The sequence below is a fragment of the Palaemon carinicauda genome, chromosome 1, assembly GCF_036898095.1.
Source record: "Palaemon carinicauda isolate YSFRI2023 chromosome 1, ASM3689809v2, whole genome shotgun sequence".
Lineage (NCBI taxonomy): Eukaryota > Metazoa > Arthropoda > Malacostraca > Decapoda > Palaemonidae > Palaemon > Palaemon carinicauda.
The window spans coordinates 186,386,449-186,407,614 of NC_090725.1; the positions used below are offsets into that span (position 1 = coordinate 186,386,449).

A 21,166-nucleotide genomic window follows, 5' to 3' on the forward strand; every position below is an offset into this window, starting at 1 on the left:
AAATCCAAAATACGGCTATACTTCATTCTAGATTTGACTCTTTCACAATCTCAACTCTGAAAGAGGTTACTGATGGTCCAGATAATGTTACTCTGTCCTGTAAGGGCAGTCAGGAAATACCTGAAGAGGGCAGCCCCTCTCGGACTTAAAATTTCTAATCTGCTCATCAGTATTGGTCGTTCCAAAAAGAAAATCTCTAAGAATACTACTGTATTTCCTCTTGGTTGTGAGAAATTATTATGAGAGCATATAAATCCTTGGGAAGCATCACCATGTTGCCCCTTCGAGCACATAACATTCGTGGCCTTGCTGCAACCTTAGCATTTCACAAAAACCACTCAGTGGTTCAAGCACTTGGAGTGGCGGGTCTGGAAGAGTCAGACCACCTTCACAGGCCATTATTTAAAAGGCTGTACCCATAGGTCACTGGATACCTTCTCCCTGGGTCCTATTGTTGCAACTAATCTAACCCTTACTCTTAGTGACACTTAATCGTTTATCACTGCATCATTTACTCCCATTGACCCCACCCTAATGCAAGTAAGAATGATTTTTCTTTGTCATTAGTTGACTTAATCCTTTGATAACTGTCCTTAATGGTGTTTCATCTCTATTCAGGTCATGACTTGGGGGGATCTAACACTTCGACCCTGCCTTTCAGAAGCCAGCCCAACTGTCTTAATTTGTTTATCATTTAATTTTATAAATCTTTTGGGTTCTGTTCATGAAATAGAGCTAAACCAACTTCTGCTTGACAGAGACTTCCTCACTCCTAAGGAATACTCTATATAAATAACCCTGAAGTTTTTATCTGTGTAAGAATAAGCTACAAATTTTTTTTCCAATTTATATTTTTCCCAAGATATACAAATTTGACTCATTTATGCAAAGGTTCCACTTCATCCACCCCACATGTTTTGACCAGGATAGAGTGAATGTACCCTCGAGCAAAACATTACTTACCTAGGACAGTTGAAGACCATGGTAGAAAGGCTGTGGCACTACCCAAGACTAGAGGACAGTGGTTGGATTTTTGAGTGCCCCTCTAGAAGAGCTGCTTACCATCTCTAAAGAGTCTCTTCTCCCCTTACCAAGTGGAAAGTAGACATTGAACTATTACAGTGCAGTAGTTAAGCCCTTGAGTGAATTCTTTTTTTCTTTTATGTTATCTTAAGTGTTGTCAGGTGTATGAGGATAGAGGAGAATACGTAAAGAATAGGCCACTCTATTTGATGTATGTGTAAGAAAAGGAAATGTAAGCTGTAACGAGAGAGGGATCCAGTGTATAACTATCTGGCCACTCAAAAGGTCCCAAGCCACCTGTTGAGATAATATCGCTAGAGAATTGTTCGGTCCTTTGACTGGCCAGACAGTACTACATTGGATCCTTCTCTCTGTTTAAGGCTCATTTTTCCTTTGCTTACACGTACACCGAATAGTCTGGCTCTTACATCTGATAACATTTAGATTACAAAACAATTCTTCCCTCAAGGGGTTGACTACTGCTCTGTAATTGTATTGTGGTTACTTTCCTTTTGGTTAGGGTAGAGGAGACTCTTTCGGTATGGTAAGCAGCTCTTCTAGGAGAAGGAAACTCCAAAATCAAACCATTGTTCTTTAGTCCTGGGTAGTGCCATAGCCACTGTACCATGGTCTACTACTGTCTTGGGTAGAGTTCTCCTGCTTCAGGGTACACTTGAGCACACTATTCTATCTTCTTTTCTCATCCTCCTTTTTTTTTTGAAGTTGTATAGTGTATAGGCGTATATGAAAGATTTATTTTAATGCTACTATTCTTAAAATATATATTTTTTAAATTTTTCACTATTTCTTCTATAGATTTTTATTTCCTTATTTCCTTTCCTCACTGGGGTATTTTTCACTGTGGAGCCCTTGGGCTTATAGCATCCTGCTTTTCCAACTAGGTTTGTAGCTTAGTTGTTGATGATGATGATAATAAAAATTATAATAATAATGATAATGATAATAATAATAATAATAATAATAATAATAATAATAATAATAATGTTAATAATAATAATAATAGCGGTAGTATCTTGCTGGGTGTCTGGTGCCTTGACCAACTTGCTACCTTGTTATTGTTGTTAGATGTTGGTCTCATTGCTTTATTAGAGGCATTTGTGTATTTTAAAGGAGAAAACAGGAAATTATTTTAAGGAACAACGTTGACACTCCAAGCTTCCAAAGACTAAAGCAATATGAACATTCAGTGAGTATAGAAAAATGAAGTTTTGTTATTAAAATTCTATTTATTTACTATAACAAATTAACTATTGTAGAAGCTTATTTAAGGACATGTAGGCAAGGGTTTTATGTAAAAAAAATCTCCCGTTAAGTGTTTAATGGCTTCTGAAGCTCATGTGCTCTGCCCCTTACAGTTACTGTACACCATCATCTGATAGGTAATTTTTTTATTTTTTTTACAGGAAAATTAAAAATATGATGCTTAGTTTGCAACATGAAGGTCTCTACAATCAGGAGATGTGCAAGAAATACATTGGGAAAGCTTTTCGTCACAAGTGTACAGATATTTTCCCAAGTTGGTTTACTGATGATCAAATCTGTGAACAGCTATTAAGGTTAGTATTATTGCACTTTGTAGATTGGATAAAAAATTTGAGTCAAAGTAGAAATTGAATATAAAGATTTTAGCAAAGCCAAAGAAGAAATTGAATATAAAGATTTTAGCAAAGTCATCATTTCCATTGCAGAAAAGAAACATGATAGAGCAATGATAATTTTTAGTGAGGGATAACTACCCCATTCGCTAGTTAGCGGGTGGGGATAGAATAGACTGGCTACCCAGCTCACTCACACCTCTCGGCTGAGTAACCACTTTACCTTATGGCTCGGTAGAGGACGGACATGCTGCCTTTCTCTCCTGCAAAGACTTGCCTTGATTGTTATTCTGTTTAACTTATTCTTTTGTGTGTGTTTTTATCTTACGCATATACTGTATATGTGTGTACATATGTATATAAGGAAACATACTCGTACGTTGTTAAATACTTTACTTGTAACTTTTATTACAGTTGACAGCGTATCTGGCGGTCTCCGCTGTAAGAAAGTTGTCATTGTGTTGATACTACTACTCCCCTGCGTAGGGGCCGGCAGTTCCTTTCACATTCACGGGTTTAGTAACGCTCCCGTGTGTTTGTTTTTCAGTACAATAATGCCTCACAACATGAAATTAATTCATTCTGGAATGGCTTTCGTAAAGTGATTTTTTCGTGTTGAGTCATATTTCACATGCAAATTGCCTAATTCGTTCCAACCCCGACAAAACACCACATTAAATCTCATAGTAAAGCTACAGTATAACTATAATGAAATAATGTATTGCCAAATACATTTGAACATTTATGTGATCTCCCCGTTTGCAGAGGTGCACCCATTTTTCCCTTATTTCACTGTCCTTTGGAAATAAATGAAATATAAGATCTGAATTTTCGTCCTGGTTGAGAAGCATCCAAACACAGCACAGTTATTGGGCATATTGGTAATTGAATATTGTTGTTAAAATTTACACAACCACTTTCAAGAATTAGATTGATGACCAAGACAGTTCCCTGACCTGTTTACTATGTTTGCCTGTTTAAGGCTACTGAACGACCACTTCCGATTAACTGTAGGTAGCACCCTTCCATTTGGAGGTGGTGATGTCACGAAATCCACCTGCTCAGAAATGTCAATTTTTGGACCAGGGATGAGACCTCGTATTCTATAGACCTTGGTCTTGACTTTGTAAGGTTCGCCGATGATCGACCAGTTCGCAACGTCCCTTAACCTGAAGCATCCGGTTTACTGCTCTGCAGCACCAGATCCCCGGCAATTTGGCAAAACGCTTTCCAACAGCAGTGGGATAACATAGACATATATGCGTTTTCCCCCCCTTCTGCCCAATAAGGAGGATTCTGAACAAGGTAAGGACATTGCAAGATCTCTTGGTGACCTTAATAGCTCTGATGTGGCAATATGCAGAATGGTTCCAGGACCTTTTTCATCTGCTCATAGAGACACGGAGAGAGCTCTCTCTTCTTCCGGATCTACTCAGACAACCACATGTAAAGTTCTTCCTTAAAGAGTAGCTTCACTACATCCTTAAGCTTGAAGGTTATCCAGCAACTCCTCACATCATGAGGCTTCTCACAATCAGTTGCGAGTTTGATGTCAGGATGTCTCTAGGAGTCATCCCCCGTAGTGTATCAGGCGAAGTGGGCTGTCTTTTGTGGCTGGTGTTGTGGAAGGGGCATCACTCCTCTCAGTGCATCTATCCCAGTGATAATGGAGTTCTTACTCTACCTGAGGGAGGAAAAACTCTGCTCAGTCTCAGCAGTGAGGCTACCGCTCGACCTTGATCCTAGCCTTTAGATTGAGGGGAGTTAATATATCCTCCTCAACAGAATTGTCTCTCCTCATAAGAAAATTCAAGTGCACTTGCCCTCAATCAGAAGTCAGGCCACCTTGGAATGTAGATTGCATACTACGAGCCCTTAAAGGAGCATCTTACGAACAGCTTAGTCAGTCATCCGAAAGTGACTTGACCTTAGATGGTTTTCTGTTAGCCCTGTCTTCTGCAAAGAGAGTCAATGAGATACATTGTCTGCCCTATGATATTGCCCAATCAAGGGGATGGGGTCAAGTGACACTCAGCTTTAAACATGAGTTTGTGACTAGGACTCAAAACTGGCTGTAGCGGATTCTTAATTCAGGCCCTTCTGGATTAAGAGTCTCTTATGTAACTGATAACCCAGATCAACTGTTACTATGCCCTGTGAGGGTGCTGAGGAAGAATCTCAAACAAACCGCTAGAGCTTGTCCACAGCTCAGCAGACTCTTCATCAGTATTTGGAGAGTCAAGAGGAGAATCGCCAAAAACTAGATTTCTTCTTTGATCAGACAGGCGATTGAGTAAGCCCTACAAACGGACTCCACTCCTCTCGACCCTAAACCCAGAGCTCTCTATGTCAGGGGTGTTGGCACATTCCTGGCATTAAAAAAGAACTACTCTGTGACACAGGTATTACACGTGGGTGTGTTGAAATGAAAACAACGTTCACAGCTACTACCTGCAAGATATAACTCACTGGAACCTGTATATATTCTCGATAGATCCTGTGGTGGATGCACAAAATGTGGTCACAAACACCTCAGCTCCCTTGTAGGGCAAGACCCAGTCAGTTGAAGGCAGATGTTACTTGGTAGTAAGTCTAGAATGAACTTCTCCCTTCTCCTTGGGTTTTTAGCATCCGAGAAACGCTGCAAGCTGACATCCCCTGACGGTAGGTGGGTAACATTGTCCCATGCCCAGCCTAATATAAGTGAAAATATAATTATGTCCTTGTTCTCCTTTGCAAAGTGGAATCGAGTAGTGTCTTGGTTAAGTGTGGAGCTTAGCTCCAAGATTACGCTTACCTGCTCAAGTCACAATGCTTAGTTCTCTCACCTCAGACTGGTAGCTCTCTTATAGATGTTCAGAGTTAGTGAAGTGACAGGGTATCTCTAAACAGCTCTTGCAAAGCAGAGTTGCACCCCAGGACAGTTACCAGCCAGTTGGTATGGGGAATGGTCTGTATAGTACCAGAAAAAATGACAAATTTAAAATGATTTGTATTTTCCCTAACTATACAAACCTTGAGCTCTTAACAAATAATGGTCCTGCCATCACCTATCCCCCAAGAAGTCCTGCCTGCAATTTGAAAGTGACGTATTACTAGTGCAGGTGTGAGAAGGGGTAAGCAGAACACCAAAAAAATCTCAGGTTTGAAATAAAGGTTGGAAGGAAAAATGTAATTAAATATGATATTTATTACATAAATAAGCCTTTAAAATGATGTAGTACCGTAGTTACAAACAATTGGTAGGAGAACAAGGCAATTCACGTAGATCGTAGGGCGTTTCCTTCGTTCTGCTTCGCTCGCTGTCTGTAAAGAAATATTCATTAAGATTAGTATCTAAAAGTCATGGTCATTTATGTAGAAGAATATACCCATAGGAATAATAACCCACTTAAAATTACCTTACAATTGAGCAACTGAGGTTTACATTAGTATCAGGAAGGAAATAAAAGGGCCGATACACCGAAACCAAACACCATCCTGAAATGAACGGTAAACCTAATATAAATTTGCTCGGTCATAATATGGGAGACAATCCGTCATAAATATAACCACTCGAAACATTAATGTATTAGACGATTCTCTTACCCAAGTGTTAACAACGTGAATTTATGAATAAGCTAGAGTTACTAGTCCGAGAGGTAAATCACCTGAAAGGACAAGAGAATACGATGTATAAAACATATTGGCCACAAAAGACTATTACGAATCTTCATAAGATTAAAAATGACAGACAGGAAAACTTGAATAGGCAATACAAGGCAATGAGAGTTCGCAATGATAACCTTAAAAATAAGCCCTATATATTCTTGGTACTCACCATTGTGGAACCATGCACAAAGGCGTTGCAGATGGATTTTGGCAGATGTTCACAAGAGGGTGACGTAGACCAGGGATCCCAATAAAAGCCTTTAGCCTAAGACAGGCATGTCGGACAAGTCAAAATGGTAGGAACCTTCCCAGGTGAGTGAGGTCCCTGCTCTCTTCTCTGTGTCTCTCTCTCTGACACTGTCGGACGGCCGGGCTGCCTGCCTCCTCGTCGCCGTTTTCGCTCGAGTAAAGCATATGGAAGGAGGAGGAGTTAGCAAACTACCCATCTTTAAAGAGTGGACGGCAGGAAAGACAGTTTAGTGGTATCAAGAGTAGGGCAATTGAAATACCAAGTTTTTAATAATTACTAGTCTTTCCTGTCGCCATGTGAGAACATGAAATGTCTTATACAGTCCAGGGGCGAAGATGGAATTTTTTCAGAAATGAAAAAATTCCATCCTGAAACATATGTAACTGGACAATTGTAAGAAAAAATACATTTAAGAAATGTAAAAATAATTAAATTAGATACAAGAAAATATAAATACTGAATAAAGATTAAAGCATCTGTTTTGTCCTTTCTTGGCTTAATATAGCAGCCTTTCTTTTGGGCCTTAAGGACGAAGTAACAGAATTACAAACATCAGAAGTAGCTGAATTGGTACTTCCTATGTTTTCTAGTATTGGAATAATATTATTTACATGCAACCTTGATGTCTGGCCTGTTTTTCCCTTCTTAATAACAGCATGGGTAACTTCACCCAAATCATTCTTAAAAACTTCTAGAATTGTGCCTAGAGGATAATTATTCCTTTTGTTATGTTCCTCCTTAATTAATACAACATCGCCAACCTTTAGTAATTTATGAGTAACGGGACGATACCGCCCCTTTCTGTCAACTGCTTGCTGAATCATAGTACCTAGAAATTCATTATGATAGGTCTCTATTAATGTCTGCCTAATTTTACACAACTTTGGGTGATTCTGAGAAATAGCTGGATTATCAGGGTCAAATTCTGGATCTTCAACTGAAAGAGGTTGAAGATTAGGGATAAGGTTTAGAGAAGTCAACTCATAGCCTCGCACGAGCTGTTCCGGCGTGATTGGTTCGGGGACGTGGTCAGTCTCAGCACGAACAGCTTCTTTGAAAGCTATAGGTCGTCGATTAATGAGATGCACAATATTACAGACAAGAAATTCAAAGTCTACATACGTCAATACAAAATTCTTAATTGCTCCAAACATTAATCTTTTGACCATTTTTACACAGACTTCTACTAATGATCCCAGTTGACTGCAGCCTTTGAAATATTGCTGAAAGGAGAGAGGTTTTACATTATTTTCCTCAAAATATAATTGCGTCTGAGGGTCACTAATGAAGGAAGTTATGGTATTACCTCCTGCCACCAACTGAGTTCCAAGATCACTAATACAAAGTTGAGGAATCCCGTACTCAAAGCAGTGTAGCTGAAATGCTCTTAAAAATTCTGCAACATTCAAACTCCTACAAATTTTGAGGTTAACTGCCCTAGACCAAGTACAGGTGATACATAGTAACCAAACCTTACGGGTCTCTTTTCCATCCTTCGTATTGAAGGGTCCTAGATAGTCCATAAATATGTTAGAAAAAGGAACCGTAGGAGGATCTGCTCTTAAGTCTCTGTAAAAGTTCTGATTTAACCTTATATAACGATTATTAAACCTACGACAATGAACACGCTGTTTAAGAGCCTTTTTCACAACTGAGAAATGTTTATGGATGTAATAATGCTTTCTGAGCTCTGTTAATACAGAATAACATCCTGAATGTAATAATTTGAGGTGTGCATCCCAAATAATTAGTTTGGTCAAATGACTGTCTGGGTGCAATAATAAAGGGTAATTTCCACTTAAGCCATAATTCCATTTTTTGAATTTACTCAACTCTCAGAAGACCCTGTGAATCTAAAAATAAATTAAGTTGCGTTATAATAGGAGGAATGTCTTTTCTGGAATTAAGACCATGCTGTAGGTAAGAATATACTTCAGGATAATGCTTCCTTTGTTCAGTGTTTAACAAGTAATTTATAGCCTGGGTAAAGTAATTAGCGACTGGTGAGCAAGCAATTTTTGCTTTCAGCTTCCACTTGTGCACCACTAAGAAAATTCTGCGAAAAATCAATACAAGTTTCCTGAAATTGGAATAATTATTAATATCAATAAGATTGTTAGCAACTTCAATAACACGAGCTGTGGAAGGAGTTGCTTGAACCTCAGTGGGCATCTCAAATGCTGGTATAGTAGTTGACAATTCTGGAACTTCATTTATACTTAAATGTGATCTTGAAAAAAAGCAAGATTTTTGCAACTGGTTGTATGACACACATCTGGTGATTATGTCCGCAGGATTGTTTTTTCCTGAAATAAGGCTAAATTTTATAGGAACAGTTTCACACATTCTTTGTATGTTATGAAGTCTGTTTACAACAAATGGAGAATGTTTATTTAATTTGTCCAATTTCAAAGCAGCAGAGTTCAGCCAATGTAAGGCACAGAGAGAATCAGTATATACGTAAATATTATTAACCTGCAAGGGTTTTAAGCAAGCAGATCCAGACAAATCTTTGTAAATCTCAAGAGCACACTCAACACTTAATTGTATTGCGTTAAGTTCCAGAGAGGGCATGGATTTACTCGAGTTGCTTATTTACAAGTCGGTTTTTGGCATGTATAAAGCTTAAGCGATTGGATTCAATATGCTGTAAATAGAGTACACAACCAAATATGTCCTTACTTGCATCTGAAAAAATATAAATATCATAACTGCCATCTCGTGGACCAACACACCTAGCAATTTTTAAAGGAGGAGCCCTGTTGGTTTGCCTGCAAATATTAATCCATTCTCTCTGCAATTCTTGCGTTAATGGTTGATCCCAATGTAAATTCTTTTGACACTGTAATTGATGCATGAACAATCTGCAGCGGTTAAACAATGGCATATTAAAACCAAAAAGGTCAAACTGTGAAGCAATTGTTTGTAAAAGAGACCTTTTAGTATTAGCAATGGGATAAAGAAAAATTGGTTTAGTGAAAATTTCGTCAGAACATCGGTCCCAGTTTAAACCAAACAACTTGTTACGTAAAGGCGTAGCTGCCTCGGCTTCGCGGTCCACTTCATCCTGTAAAGTTGAGTCATTAGTTACAACCTGCTTAATGTCAAATTTATAGGGATTGAATATATTCAAAAGCTGTTGATACGACCACTCTAACTCCTCTGAAGTATTGGCAGTAATAGCCCCATTGTCCATATAAATCATGGAATAGATAGATTTCTTTAAATCTGCCATTCGAGAATCCTCTGAAGGTTGTAACACAAGTATGTAATATAATGAAATCATTAATAAAAAGGGACTACATCTAAGGCCAAAAGGTAATCTTACATTCTTAAAAGCCAATAAGGAAAAATCACCTTGATTCACATTTTTGTACCAAAGAAATAACAACTTAGACTGATCAGTTTCTGTTAAGGATAACATATTAAAGGCTTAAGGTCAAATATGAGTAACTTTTGGTCAAATCTAAGCTGTAAAAAGGAAGAGGACAATTTTTGGTTTAATGTAGGCCCTGAATACATGCACTGGTTATGTGACAAAGATATATTATTAGAAGAATCCCTAAGGTTGGACAAAAATACAATCCTACATTTGGTACTATCCTTATCCAGTTTAAAGATAGGCATGTGTGGTAAAAAAGAATGTTGAGGGTTCTCACTTTTAAACACCTCTAAATCATAAATGGGTTCAATTATGCCTGCCTTCAATTGCTCCTTAATTGTTTGGTCAACGAGCTGCAAACGTTCTGGATGTCGTTTAAGTCTCTTGAGGTTAGACCTTAATATCAACTTAGATAGATTTTCATTCTTTGAAAGTAAATGAGAAACTTTCCCATTCCACAACAAGGGAACGATAATATGTCCATCAGACTCTCTACGACGAAGGGTTTTGATGGTAAATTCGACCAATTGGTTGTTAAGTTCAATACTTTCATCATTGTAGAAATTCTGATCGTAATTTAAGTAATAATTACATTCAGACTCTAGAAGTTGATCAGTGGCCTGTTGCAGTGGTTTCTCCATAAGTATACCTCTTTCATTTATTACAGAAAATTAACAGTTTACCTCAAAGTTAGTATTAATGTCATCATCGGCAAAGATATCAACTTTAGAGTTCAGCAAAAAGGAACTACTCTGGATATGAATAGCAGAACTACACTCAAATGGGTTACTAACATCCGAGGTTTGCACTCTCGTAATAGCTAAATTATCAATATTCTTAATCATTAAATCAATGCTACCAGACAGCAAAATACCTGCATGACACTCGGTATCCATCAATGAATTTCTTCCTCCAAAAACTGTATCTGTACCTGCAATACAATAAGCGAAGTCTGTACCTAAAATGAGCTGAACATTATCAATTTCATGAGAAAATTTATGAAGGAATTGATCAGCTAGTTTAACACCTTGTGCCTGAAATTTATCAACTAATCTACCAAGCAGAGGTAATTTCAATGCTACATTAATGTTTGGTACAACCAAGCAATAAATTATAAAGGATTTATCTCCGATCGTAATAGGAACTTCAACAATTTCAGTAAAATACTCCTTGTTACCATTAAACCCATTAACTGTTAGCTTTACTTTAGAGTAATGATTTTAAGATTATTCTCCTCCGCCAATTTCTTAGTGACAAACGTGCTCTGCGAACCACTGTCCTTCAGTCCTCTGTAAACAGTCCCCCCAACTTTAAATGAAAAGGTGGGTAAAATGGAATCACCATGACAAGTAGGAAGGACGGCAACACCGCTGCCTATTTGAGAAGTTTCCACTTTGGATTCGCAGTTATTAATATTGTTAGAGTTTCTGCCTGGTGATGGACTCCTATCACACAGGTAAGTCATATGCCAGCTGTTACAATTTGAACAGAAACATGATTAAACTGGCCGCATTTTACACATCCATTTCTAGATTTTAAAATATGCACTTTATCTGTAGGAGAAAGAAAATTAGGGCACTTATGAATAGAGTGAAATTTATCAGTATTTCCAACAGAAGAACACAAGGAACATTGAGGCGAAGACCTGTCTTTATCATAGGTTACTGCTTCCGCAGCCATGCTGGTAGTTCTCTCTTTACGAAGAGGGAGTGTTAATGTCTTGACAGGTGAAGCTTTCCATTTCAAGCTTTCAACACCTTTCCCGTCACTTTCGAACCTTTCGCAAGCTGCAAAGAAATGTGAAATAATGTCATTTAAGGAAGGATGAGTCTTTCCTGTAATATTAATAAGATGACGCTGAAAGCGACCATTTAAGCCGTGCCAAGCAAAATATCTGACAAATTCATCCGCTCCAATGTTGAAAGTCTTGACTGCTTCGCATACTGATCGGAGGATGGAAATAAATGTGAAGGGATCATCACCCTCTCCTAGACTTAACTCCGTAATTTTCCTAATTGCATTGTTTTTACAAACCTCCTTAGAAGCAAAGGCGGAAATCAATAGTTCTTTGGCATCTACATAACGCTGTTTATCAGCTTCCAGACAACTTAATAAAGTCTTTGCTCAACCGTCTATCTGTTGCTTCAGCAATAAAAGTAAATCTCTGTCTGGATACTGAAATGCATTAGTTGTAGCCTCAAACTCTGCTATAAATTTCAAGAAATCTTCTCCTTCTTTGCTTGTAAACTTAGGAAGAGGAGCTGTTGGCTGTTTCAGTAAACTGCGGGCCAAGTCGGGAACATTATAAGAATCATTCTTACCCTTGGAAATCTCAAGTAATGGTAGACAATGCTCAATTTTGTCTAGATAATCCTGGCAACTTGTTAATTCTGGCTCTAACTCTGCTTCATCAGATATGTCAGGAAATTTCTTCAATAGGATTTGATCATCTAGCTCTGACAACTTGTTTCTATGATTAACAAGAAGACCTTTAATAGCTAACTTTTCTTCTTGTGTAAGGGCGGAATAGGTGTCAGACCTATTGAATTGTTCGGCGACTTTGCTCCAAATGACTTTTCGTTGCCCGATCAGTACCTGTAAGTTAGCCATTATAACAAATGCAAAACAATAAAATGTTAATTTTCTGAAAAGGAAAATTATATCTATTTCAATAAAATGTTAATATCCTGGAAAGGAAAATGTCAATGTCCTGCAAATAGAAATAAGAGAGACTATTGGGAGCCCCAGTCGTGGTCAATTCTCTACTGGATCATCTGCACCATCATTAAGCACCTTTCTTCGTGTTGCCCCACGTTGGGCGCCATAAGCAGAACACCAAAAAAATCTCAGGTTTGAAATAAAGGTTGGAAGGAAAAATGTAATTAAATATGATATTTATTACATAAATAAGCCTTTAAAATGATGTAGTACCGTAGTTACAAACAATTGGTAGGAGAACAAGGCAATTCACGTAGATCGTAGGGCGTTTCCTTCGTTCTGCTTCGCTCGCTGTCTGTAAAGAAATATTCATTAAGATTAGTATCTAAAAGTCATGGTCATTTATGTAGAAGAATATACCCATAGGAATAATAACCCACTTAAAATTACCTTACAATTGAGCAACTGAGGTTTACATTAGTATCAGGAAGGAAATAAAAGGGCCGATACACCGAAACCAAACATCATCCTGAAATGAACGGTAAACCTAATATAAATTTGCTCGGTCATAATATGGGAGACAATCCGTCATACATATAACCACTCGAAACATTAATGTATTAGACGATTCTCTTACCCAAGTGTTAACAACGTGAATTTATGAATAAGCTAGAGTTACTAGTCCGAGAGCTAAATCACCTGAAAGGACAAGAGAATACGATGTATAAAACATATTGGCCACAAAAAACTATTACGAATCTTCATAAGATTAAAAATGACAGACCGGAAAACTTGAATAGGCAACACAAGGCAATGAGAGTTCGCAATGATAACCTTAAAAATAAGCCCTATATATTCTTGGTACTCACCATTGTGGAACCATGCACAAAGGCGTTGCAGATGGATTTTGGCAGATGTTCACAAGAGGGTGACGTAGACCAGGGATCCCAATAAAAACCTTTAGCCTAAGACAGGCATGTCGGACAAGTCAAAATGGTAGGAACCTTCCCAGGTGAGTGAGGTCCCTGCTCTCTTCTCTGTGTCTCTCTCTCTGACACTCGGACGGCCGGGCTGCCTGCCTCCTCGTCGCCGTTTTCGCTCGAGTAAAGCATATGGAAGGAGGAGGAGTTAGCAAACTACCCATCTTTAAAGACTGGACGGCGGGAAAGACAGTTTGTTAGTACCAAGAGTAGAGCAATTGAAATACCAAGTTTTTAATAATTACTAGACTAGTCTTTCCTGTCGCCATGTGAGAACATGAAATGTCTTGTACAAGGGGTGGTTGGTATACTCCATTGCTCCCTGTCTTCAGCTTACTAGTAGTGGGTAGTTACATCTCGCTTAAAGTCTTATGGTATGTTTCAGCTGTTGCTATTTTATATCTCCACTAAAGACCTCAAGGTTTGTATAATTAGGAAAACAAATTATTTCCAAATTTGTCATAGATTAAGAAATACCCTTTAGAGACAAACTACAGTCTATTCTAAATAGCTTTTATCAAACAATGTGGATTTACATATTCTAAAGATTTAAGATGGCTTATTAAAAGTAATCTAGACCAGGTAAGTAAATCTGAATAATGGTATATAGCTTTTAATCAAATTTACCCTATTTATTTCCTTCACTGCCATCCCACCTCCAGTATAGTGAGGTAATCTAGTATAGAACAATAGGGAAAGTTCATAGAAATAAGTAGGAATTTCTTATTTCTATACGGTACTCACCTGATGTTCATACAGGGGTGCATGTTCAACCTCCTCCCTCTACCTTGTGGGGGATAGAGATAATTTTCATATAAAAAATGAAGGTGACAAAGAGAATGATGTGTCATTTATCACATACCAGTAGAATGTTCATTTCTTTTCCAAGGGCTTATGTTTATTGAAGGGAAAGAAGGTGGGAAAACTTTTAAATTTTGAAATTATACTGATAAAGGTCTAGTAAATCAAGCTTTTGGAGTAGCAGCAATATGAACATCAGGTGAGTATAGGAATAATAAATTTGATTATTAAAATGACTGTATGTGTTTTGGGATAGGCATCAATATTTTCATATTGTTTTGAGAGAAAAGCATTATGAACATTACATAAGTATAAGAATAATAATAAATTTAATCATTGAATATTTTTTGGCAGGCGATGTGTGTTGATTCATGTACCAACTGATGCAGAAAAGTTCAGTACTCTTTGCATGATGGCAAGGAAACTATATGCATTTGTTGCTGATGAAGCAAAAGCAGAAAATGCTGACAACCTTAGTATGCAGCAAGTAACACTTGGAGGTTATACTTATTTACAGTACACAAAGGAGTTATTGACTGGCTTTCTTTTCAGCATGAAGTATCAGATGTTGAAAATTAGTAAAAAGCATGGAGAGACTTGGCAGATATCTGATAGTAAGTATCAAAGTAATTTTTAAATTTGTTAATTTTCTGGTATATGCAATAAGGTTGAGTAGTGAGTCATAGTTTTATAGATGCAGGATCACCTCAAGTATTAGATTTATTTAAATGAATCCTATTTGTGAGTGATCTCGAAGCGAGCTATCCAAGATCTAAAAAAAGAAAGAATTTCTATCACCCTATCACCTATCCCCCATGGTGTTACACAGCTTAGAAATCATGTATTGGGAGGAATTTCAGCACCTTTTAGAGTAACCTATGTATGCTGTATTCTCGTAGCAGCAACGTCCCAACCTCTCCAGCTCTACTTTGTAACGTTCTGTCTTTTTGTGAGCAAGGTTTATAAGGCGTTTACCGAGGCATGTCTTCCTCTGGTTTTAAAATATGTGTATACTCCAAGAATTTTGTTTATCTGAATTTTTTTTTTTTTTTTTTTTTTTAAATAGAAAACAAGGACCTGTCTTCCCTTTGTGGGACATATAGCTGTTATTTATGTAATTTTAACCGTGGATATTTGTTCGGAATGTTCCAATTATCAAAAATATTTCGTGACCGGGATGCAAAATGTAATAAAAAAGTAGAAAGTAAACTGGAAATACTGTATTTATATTACAGTACCTATTACCTGTCTGATCCTTTGTGTAGATAAGTTAAAGTTGATTAGCGTTCAAACTCTTGTAAGCTGTCAGGTACTGTATATTGATGTAAATTATTGGTTTAAATCATAGTTTACTTCTTTTATTGAACAGTACGATTTTGTAAAATCCACAGCTTTTAATGCCTCGTAAAATGATAAAGTAATTGCTATGGTCACAATTACCAGCCTATCCTATTTTATTCTATTTACCAAAACACTTCCCCCAATTTTGGGGGGCTAACCAACATCAAACAAATGGACAAAAGGGGACCTTTCCTCTTTCCACTCCTCCCAGCTTGACGAGGGATTGAGCCGAGTTCGACTGGTACTGCTAGGATGCCACAGCTCACCCTCCCCCCATTATCCACCACAGATGAAGTTTCATACGCTGAATTCCCTACTGCTGCTACCAACGCAGTCACCAAGGCAACTGGAGGAAGCAGCAGGACCTATTGGAACTGAATCACAATTGCTCACCATTCATTCCTATTTCTAGCACGCTCTCTTGCCACTCTCTCTCTCTCTCATCTATCCTCCTATCACCCAGAGCTTTTTTCACTCCATCCATCCACCCAAACCTTGGCTCTCCTCTTTTACTTCTCCCATCAACTCTTGCATTCATCACCTTCCATAGCAGACAGCCACTTTCCATTCTCTCAACATGGCCAAACCACCAACACATTTATACACTCATATCTGCTCTAGCTGCTAACTCATGTCTTACACCTGTTCTCACCCTCACTACTTTGTTCCTAACCCTATCTAACTGAGATACACCAGTCTTACTCCTCAGACCCTTCATATTAAATTTCTGTCTCTCTGTCACATTCATTCCCCAGAACTTTCATCCATACAATTACTTTCTCATACAGAACTCTCTTTACATTCATGCCTAACCCTCTATTCTTTACCACTCCCTTCGCTGCCCCCAACACTTTGCATCCTTCATTCACTCTGACATACATCTGCTTCCACTTCATCATTTGCTGCAACTACAGTTCCCAAGTACTTAAACTGATCTACTTCCAGTAATTATCCATCCAACATGATATTCAACCTCGCACCACCCTTCCTTCTCGTGCATCTCATAACGTTGCTCTTACCCACATTAATTCTCAACTTCCTTCTCTGTTACTAATCGACCAAGCTTCTCTTCCGAGTTTGCAACTAGTACAGTATGATCTGCAAACAACAACTCTTGATCACTCCTGTCTATCAGTTTCAATCCTTGACCAAGCACTCGAGCATTCACCTCCCTCACCACTCCATCAACAAACAAGTTGAACAACCATGGGAGAACTTCCCTTCATCAGCTTCTGTCTAGCAACCTTCCCTCTTTCGGGGAGAATTGCCAACAGATACAGTATATCTCATTGCAGTAGTTGCAGTTTTGTTTCCAAAACTACACTCTTCTCCATGTTGACCCAACTTGTCCCTTGAGGGTAGAGCAAAGTCTGAGGCAGGTCTCTCCTGTGAGTGGGCATCTCTCGTCCTAGAGTGAGATCCCCCCTATAGACCATGAAGTCTTCTAGACATCTTCCTGTTCCTCCTGAGCAGTCCTCCCCTTCGGAAGATGTTTACAACCTCAACGAACTCGTAGAGTGTGTGGTCCTCCTCGACGCCTCGAGACTTCTCCTTCACCTCCAGGTAAGAGACATCTCTTTGGCTCCTCCTTTGCCCGTCGGACGACCCCCTTGGAGGATCGTCAAATGCCAGGACCTTGCCGCTCACCCACTCTTCGTCACTCGTCGCCTCATCCTCAGACCTCTAGTAGAGATCATCACTCGTCCTCTCTTGATGAATCTCGTCAGACTTGCCGACAGCCTTCTGGCTCCTGAACCTTGCCTACTTTGTTGAATTACTCGGACTCGCTGTTTGGATGTCCATCGTCAATCTCCGACCTTTCGCCACTTGACAGCTGTTCATGGTTTGCTAGCTGCTACAGAATCCCTAGATTCTCTGACTGCTCATCGAGCTCCCGCAGTTTGTGGTTCGCCAACTTTTCGGAGTCCTCCAGCTTCGAGTCACTCTCCCGTGACTAGTCAGCCGCCGGCTGTCCATCGTTCTTTGCCTTCTCGCATATCGCCAATGGTTCGCCGTTCGCCAGTTTCCCATCGCTTGCCAGCTGCTCATCGTTCTCCGACAGCTTGTCGTTCTCTTAACTGATCGCAGTCCTCCAGTCTTTCGTCACTCACCTGTGACTCATCAACCACTGGCTGTTTTTCGTTCTCTGGCTTCTCACCGATCGCCAACGGTTCGCTGTTTGCCAGCTCACCATCGATCACCAGCCGGTCGTCATTTTTCAGCAGCTTGTCATTCGCGAACATTTCGCAGTCCTTTAGCTTCTCATCACTCACCTGTGACTCGTCAGCCTCCAGCTGGCCATCATTCTCCACTTTCTTGTCTATGGCCAACGGTTTACCTTTTGCTAGCTTCTCATCGATTGCCAGCTGTTTGTCATTCTCTAACAGCTCATCGTTCACCAACAACTCCTCAATCTCTTCCTACTAAACATTCCCTAGATACCTGTCATTCTCCTGTTGCTCGCCGTTCGCCAGACTCTCGGCATTTGCCAGCTAAGCACCGATCACCAGCAGCTCGTCAATTGACAACTGCTCGTCACTCTCCAGTCTTGTGTAGTTCTGTGACTCGCAAGCATTCATCAACTGGCCATTGTTCGCCATAACAACATCCTTCGCCAGTTCCTAAGTGGTCTCCAACCAGCCATTGTTTGCCAGAGCAACGTTGTTTGCTAGAACATCGTCGTTTGCCGGAATGCTGTCGTTCGTGGGGGCACTTACGTTCGCCAGAACATGATCATTCAACGGAACGCCGTCTTTTGCCAGAAAGGAGACAGTCGTCCAGACACTCCTTCACGAGCTTCTCGTCGCTCGGTGGGGCATTGGCACTCTCCATTCCGCCATTCGCTAGTGCCTTGTAGAGGTTCATCCTCTCGCTCTCCGGCCCGCAAGCACTAACCATCACGTTCTCCTAAGAGAACATATCACAGGGATGGCTCCTGACGGTCTCCTCTTTAGGAAGACATTTTTAGGGAATCCAAAGAATCAAAACCTGTTCCTTTTCCCTGTAAGGTGGAACCTTCAAACCGCAGGTCAAAGCGGGAAACTCAGCATCGTTGTGCTCACTCCTCCCCGAGTGGGCTTGCACCCTTATCCATCTAGCTAAGAGAGTCTCTGGTGGGTGCTTTCCGCCCCTCTACGACCTGTATCCAGATTTTTTAGGGAACCCAAGTAACCAAAATTACCTGTTCCTTTCTCCCGTAAGGGGGAACCTTCAAACCGCAGGTAGTAGGTTGGCCAGGGCACCAGCCACCTGTTGAGATACTACTGCTAGAGAGTTTTGGGGTCCTTTGACTGGTCAGACAGTACTACATTGGATCCTTCTTTGTGGTTATGGTTCATTTTTCCTTGACTACACACACACACACATGAACACCAAATAGTCTGGCCTATTCTGTACATATTTTCCTCTGTTCTGGTACACCTGACAACACTGAGATTACTAAACAATTCTTCTTCACACAAGGAGTTAACTACTGCACTGTAATTGTTCAGTGGCCAATTTCCTATTGGTAAGGGTAGAAGAGACTCTTTAGCTATGGTAAGCAGCTCTTCTAGGAGAAGGACACTCCAAAATCTGACTATTGTTCTCTAGTCTTGGGTAGTGCCATAGCCTCTGTAATATGGCCTTCCACTGTCTTGGGGTAGAGTTCTCTTGCTTGAGGGTAGACTCGGGCACACTATTCTATCTTATATCTCTTCCTCTTGTTTTGTTAAAATTTTTTTAGTTTATATAGGAGATATTTGTTTTAATGTTACTGTTCTTAAATATTTTATTTTTCCTTGTTTCTTTTCCTCGCTGGGCCATTTTCCCTGATGGATCCCTTGGGATTATAGCATTCTGCTTTTCTAACTATGGTTGTAGCTTAGCAGTTAGTAATAATAACAATAATAATAATAATAATAATAATAATAATAATACTAATTAGCATCGTTGTGCCCACTCCTCCCTGAGTGAGCTCGCACCCTCAGTCTCTGGTGGTGCTTTCCACCCCTCTCCTATTGACGTAGTTCCACCAAAACTACGACCTGTATCCAGACCCTTATGGGAGGACGTGTCCCTCACCAGGTGAGGCATGAATGGAAGATCGTTCAAGACATTCACTCCTGGAGGAAATCTTTCCTCCCCGGAAGGAGTTGAAGGATTCCAAGACTGTGCCCAAATCTTTGGCAAGGGCATTAAGACCTTCACAAGACAGTCCTAAACGATCATCTCCAAACCCTACAGCGGCACCCATCAAGCAAGGGATGACCTTGACCCACCCCAAGATGATTTCTCGTTGGTAGATAGCTTCGATGACAGCGACGACTATCCGCCAAGAGCTGCTAGTCTGAAGCTATCAGAGGTAGAGCAACCTTCTGGCATGTCTTGGCCTGCATGAGGATCATCAATGGGTTTCCTGACCCGGCGGTGGCCACTTGTTCATGTCTGGGAAAGGGATGCTGTGGACATCATCGATGTTCTTATCCATGACATAACTCCCTTTTTCTCGTCCTCGGGGAGGTTGCCCCATGACAGGTCCCCTCCTACAAATTTGGAGTATGCATCTCTTTGTAACAAGCCCAGAGAATTCACAGCTCGGCTATGAGAGAATACGCTTTCTTTCTGTTATCAATGGAAGTGTGAGGGCGATTCTCTCCTTACCTATTTGTTCCGAACATCCCCTCGGACGCCCGTCAGCCGTTACGTCTTCGGACAGACTGATTTGCTTTCATCGAAGTCTCTGAGCTTCTTCTCCATTTTCATCCTTTTTTCCGCAAAAAGGTTAGTTTTTCAAACTGTTCGACGAGAAGGCATATGGTCAAACAAACAGTTAGTCCACAGGACCTCCTGGTTACGTTCAACCACTAGGACCAAAATGCCATCATTGAGGAAGTATCTTTGACCATCTAGCAATTCTCACGAGAAGCTCTACCATAGTGTCAATCTAATTTGTCAGGAACGGCTTCGTTCTCCGAAGACTTCAGTACAATGGACTGATCCTAACAGAGTCGGTGGTTGACCTTTGTCACCACCGAGACTTCACCCTGAGTTTGCCGAAATTGGAGGATTGAAGTAAATCTCGAGATAACCCATCTTCCTTATCAGAGACAGGTACCCTTGGATACATCCATCGTCGTCATGCAGTGTTTTTTTCCGCAGAATGATGGGATCCTATGAAGAGGATAACAGGAGACTTCTCTACGAGACGCACTTCCGGCCAGCAATAGCTACATCTCTTTAAGACACTGTTTCACTTAGGTTTATCAAGCCCGCATTGGATTCCTTCAAATCCAGCCTCTTCGGGGACACGAATAGGAGCAGGATCCCCCTGTTTTGCAGGTCTCTGGGATATCCAGCAGGAGATGGACCTGAGAAGACAAGACTATTTTATTTTGCCGAGGATTTGACCTACTCGGTCCGTCCTTGGATTGAACTCTCCCTCCAGGTGCATCAAAAGTTCAAAGTTGCAGCAAACGTTTTTATG

The 21,166-nt window shown here is 40.0% G+C and overlaps 1 protein-coding gene across 1 annotated transcript in view; it reads left to right on the top strand.

The window, feature by feature from the left end:
• Polr1B (RNA polymerase I subunit Rpl135) overlaps positions 1-21,166 on the top strand; it is a 494,679-nt gene that overhangs the window by 172,225 nt on the left and 301,288 nt on the right. The window contains exons 7-8 of the mRNA XM_068386504.1: positions 2,448-2,600; positions 14,716-14,975. Of these exons, the coding sequence (XP_068242605.1) occupies positions 2,448-2,600; positions 14,716-14,975 (413 nt within the window). The remainder of the gene's footprint in view (positions 1-2,447; positions 2,601-14,715; positions 14,976-21,166) is intronic.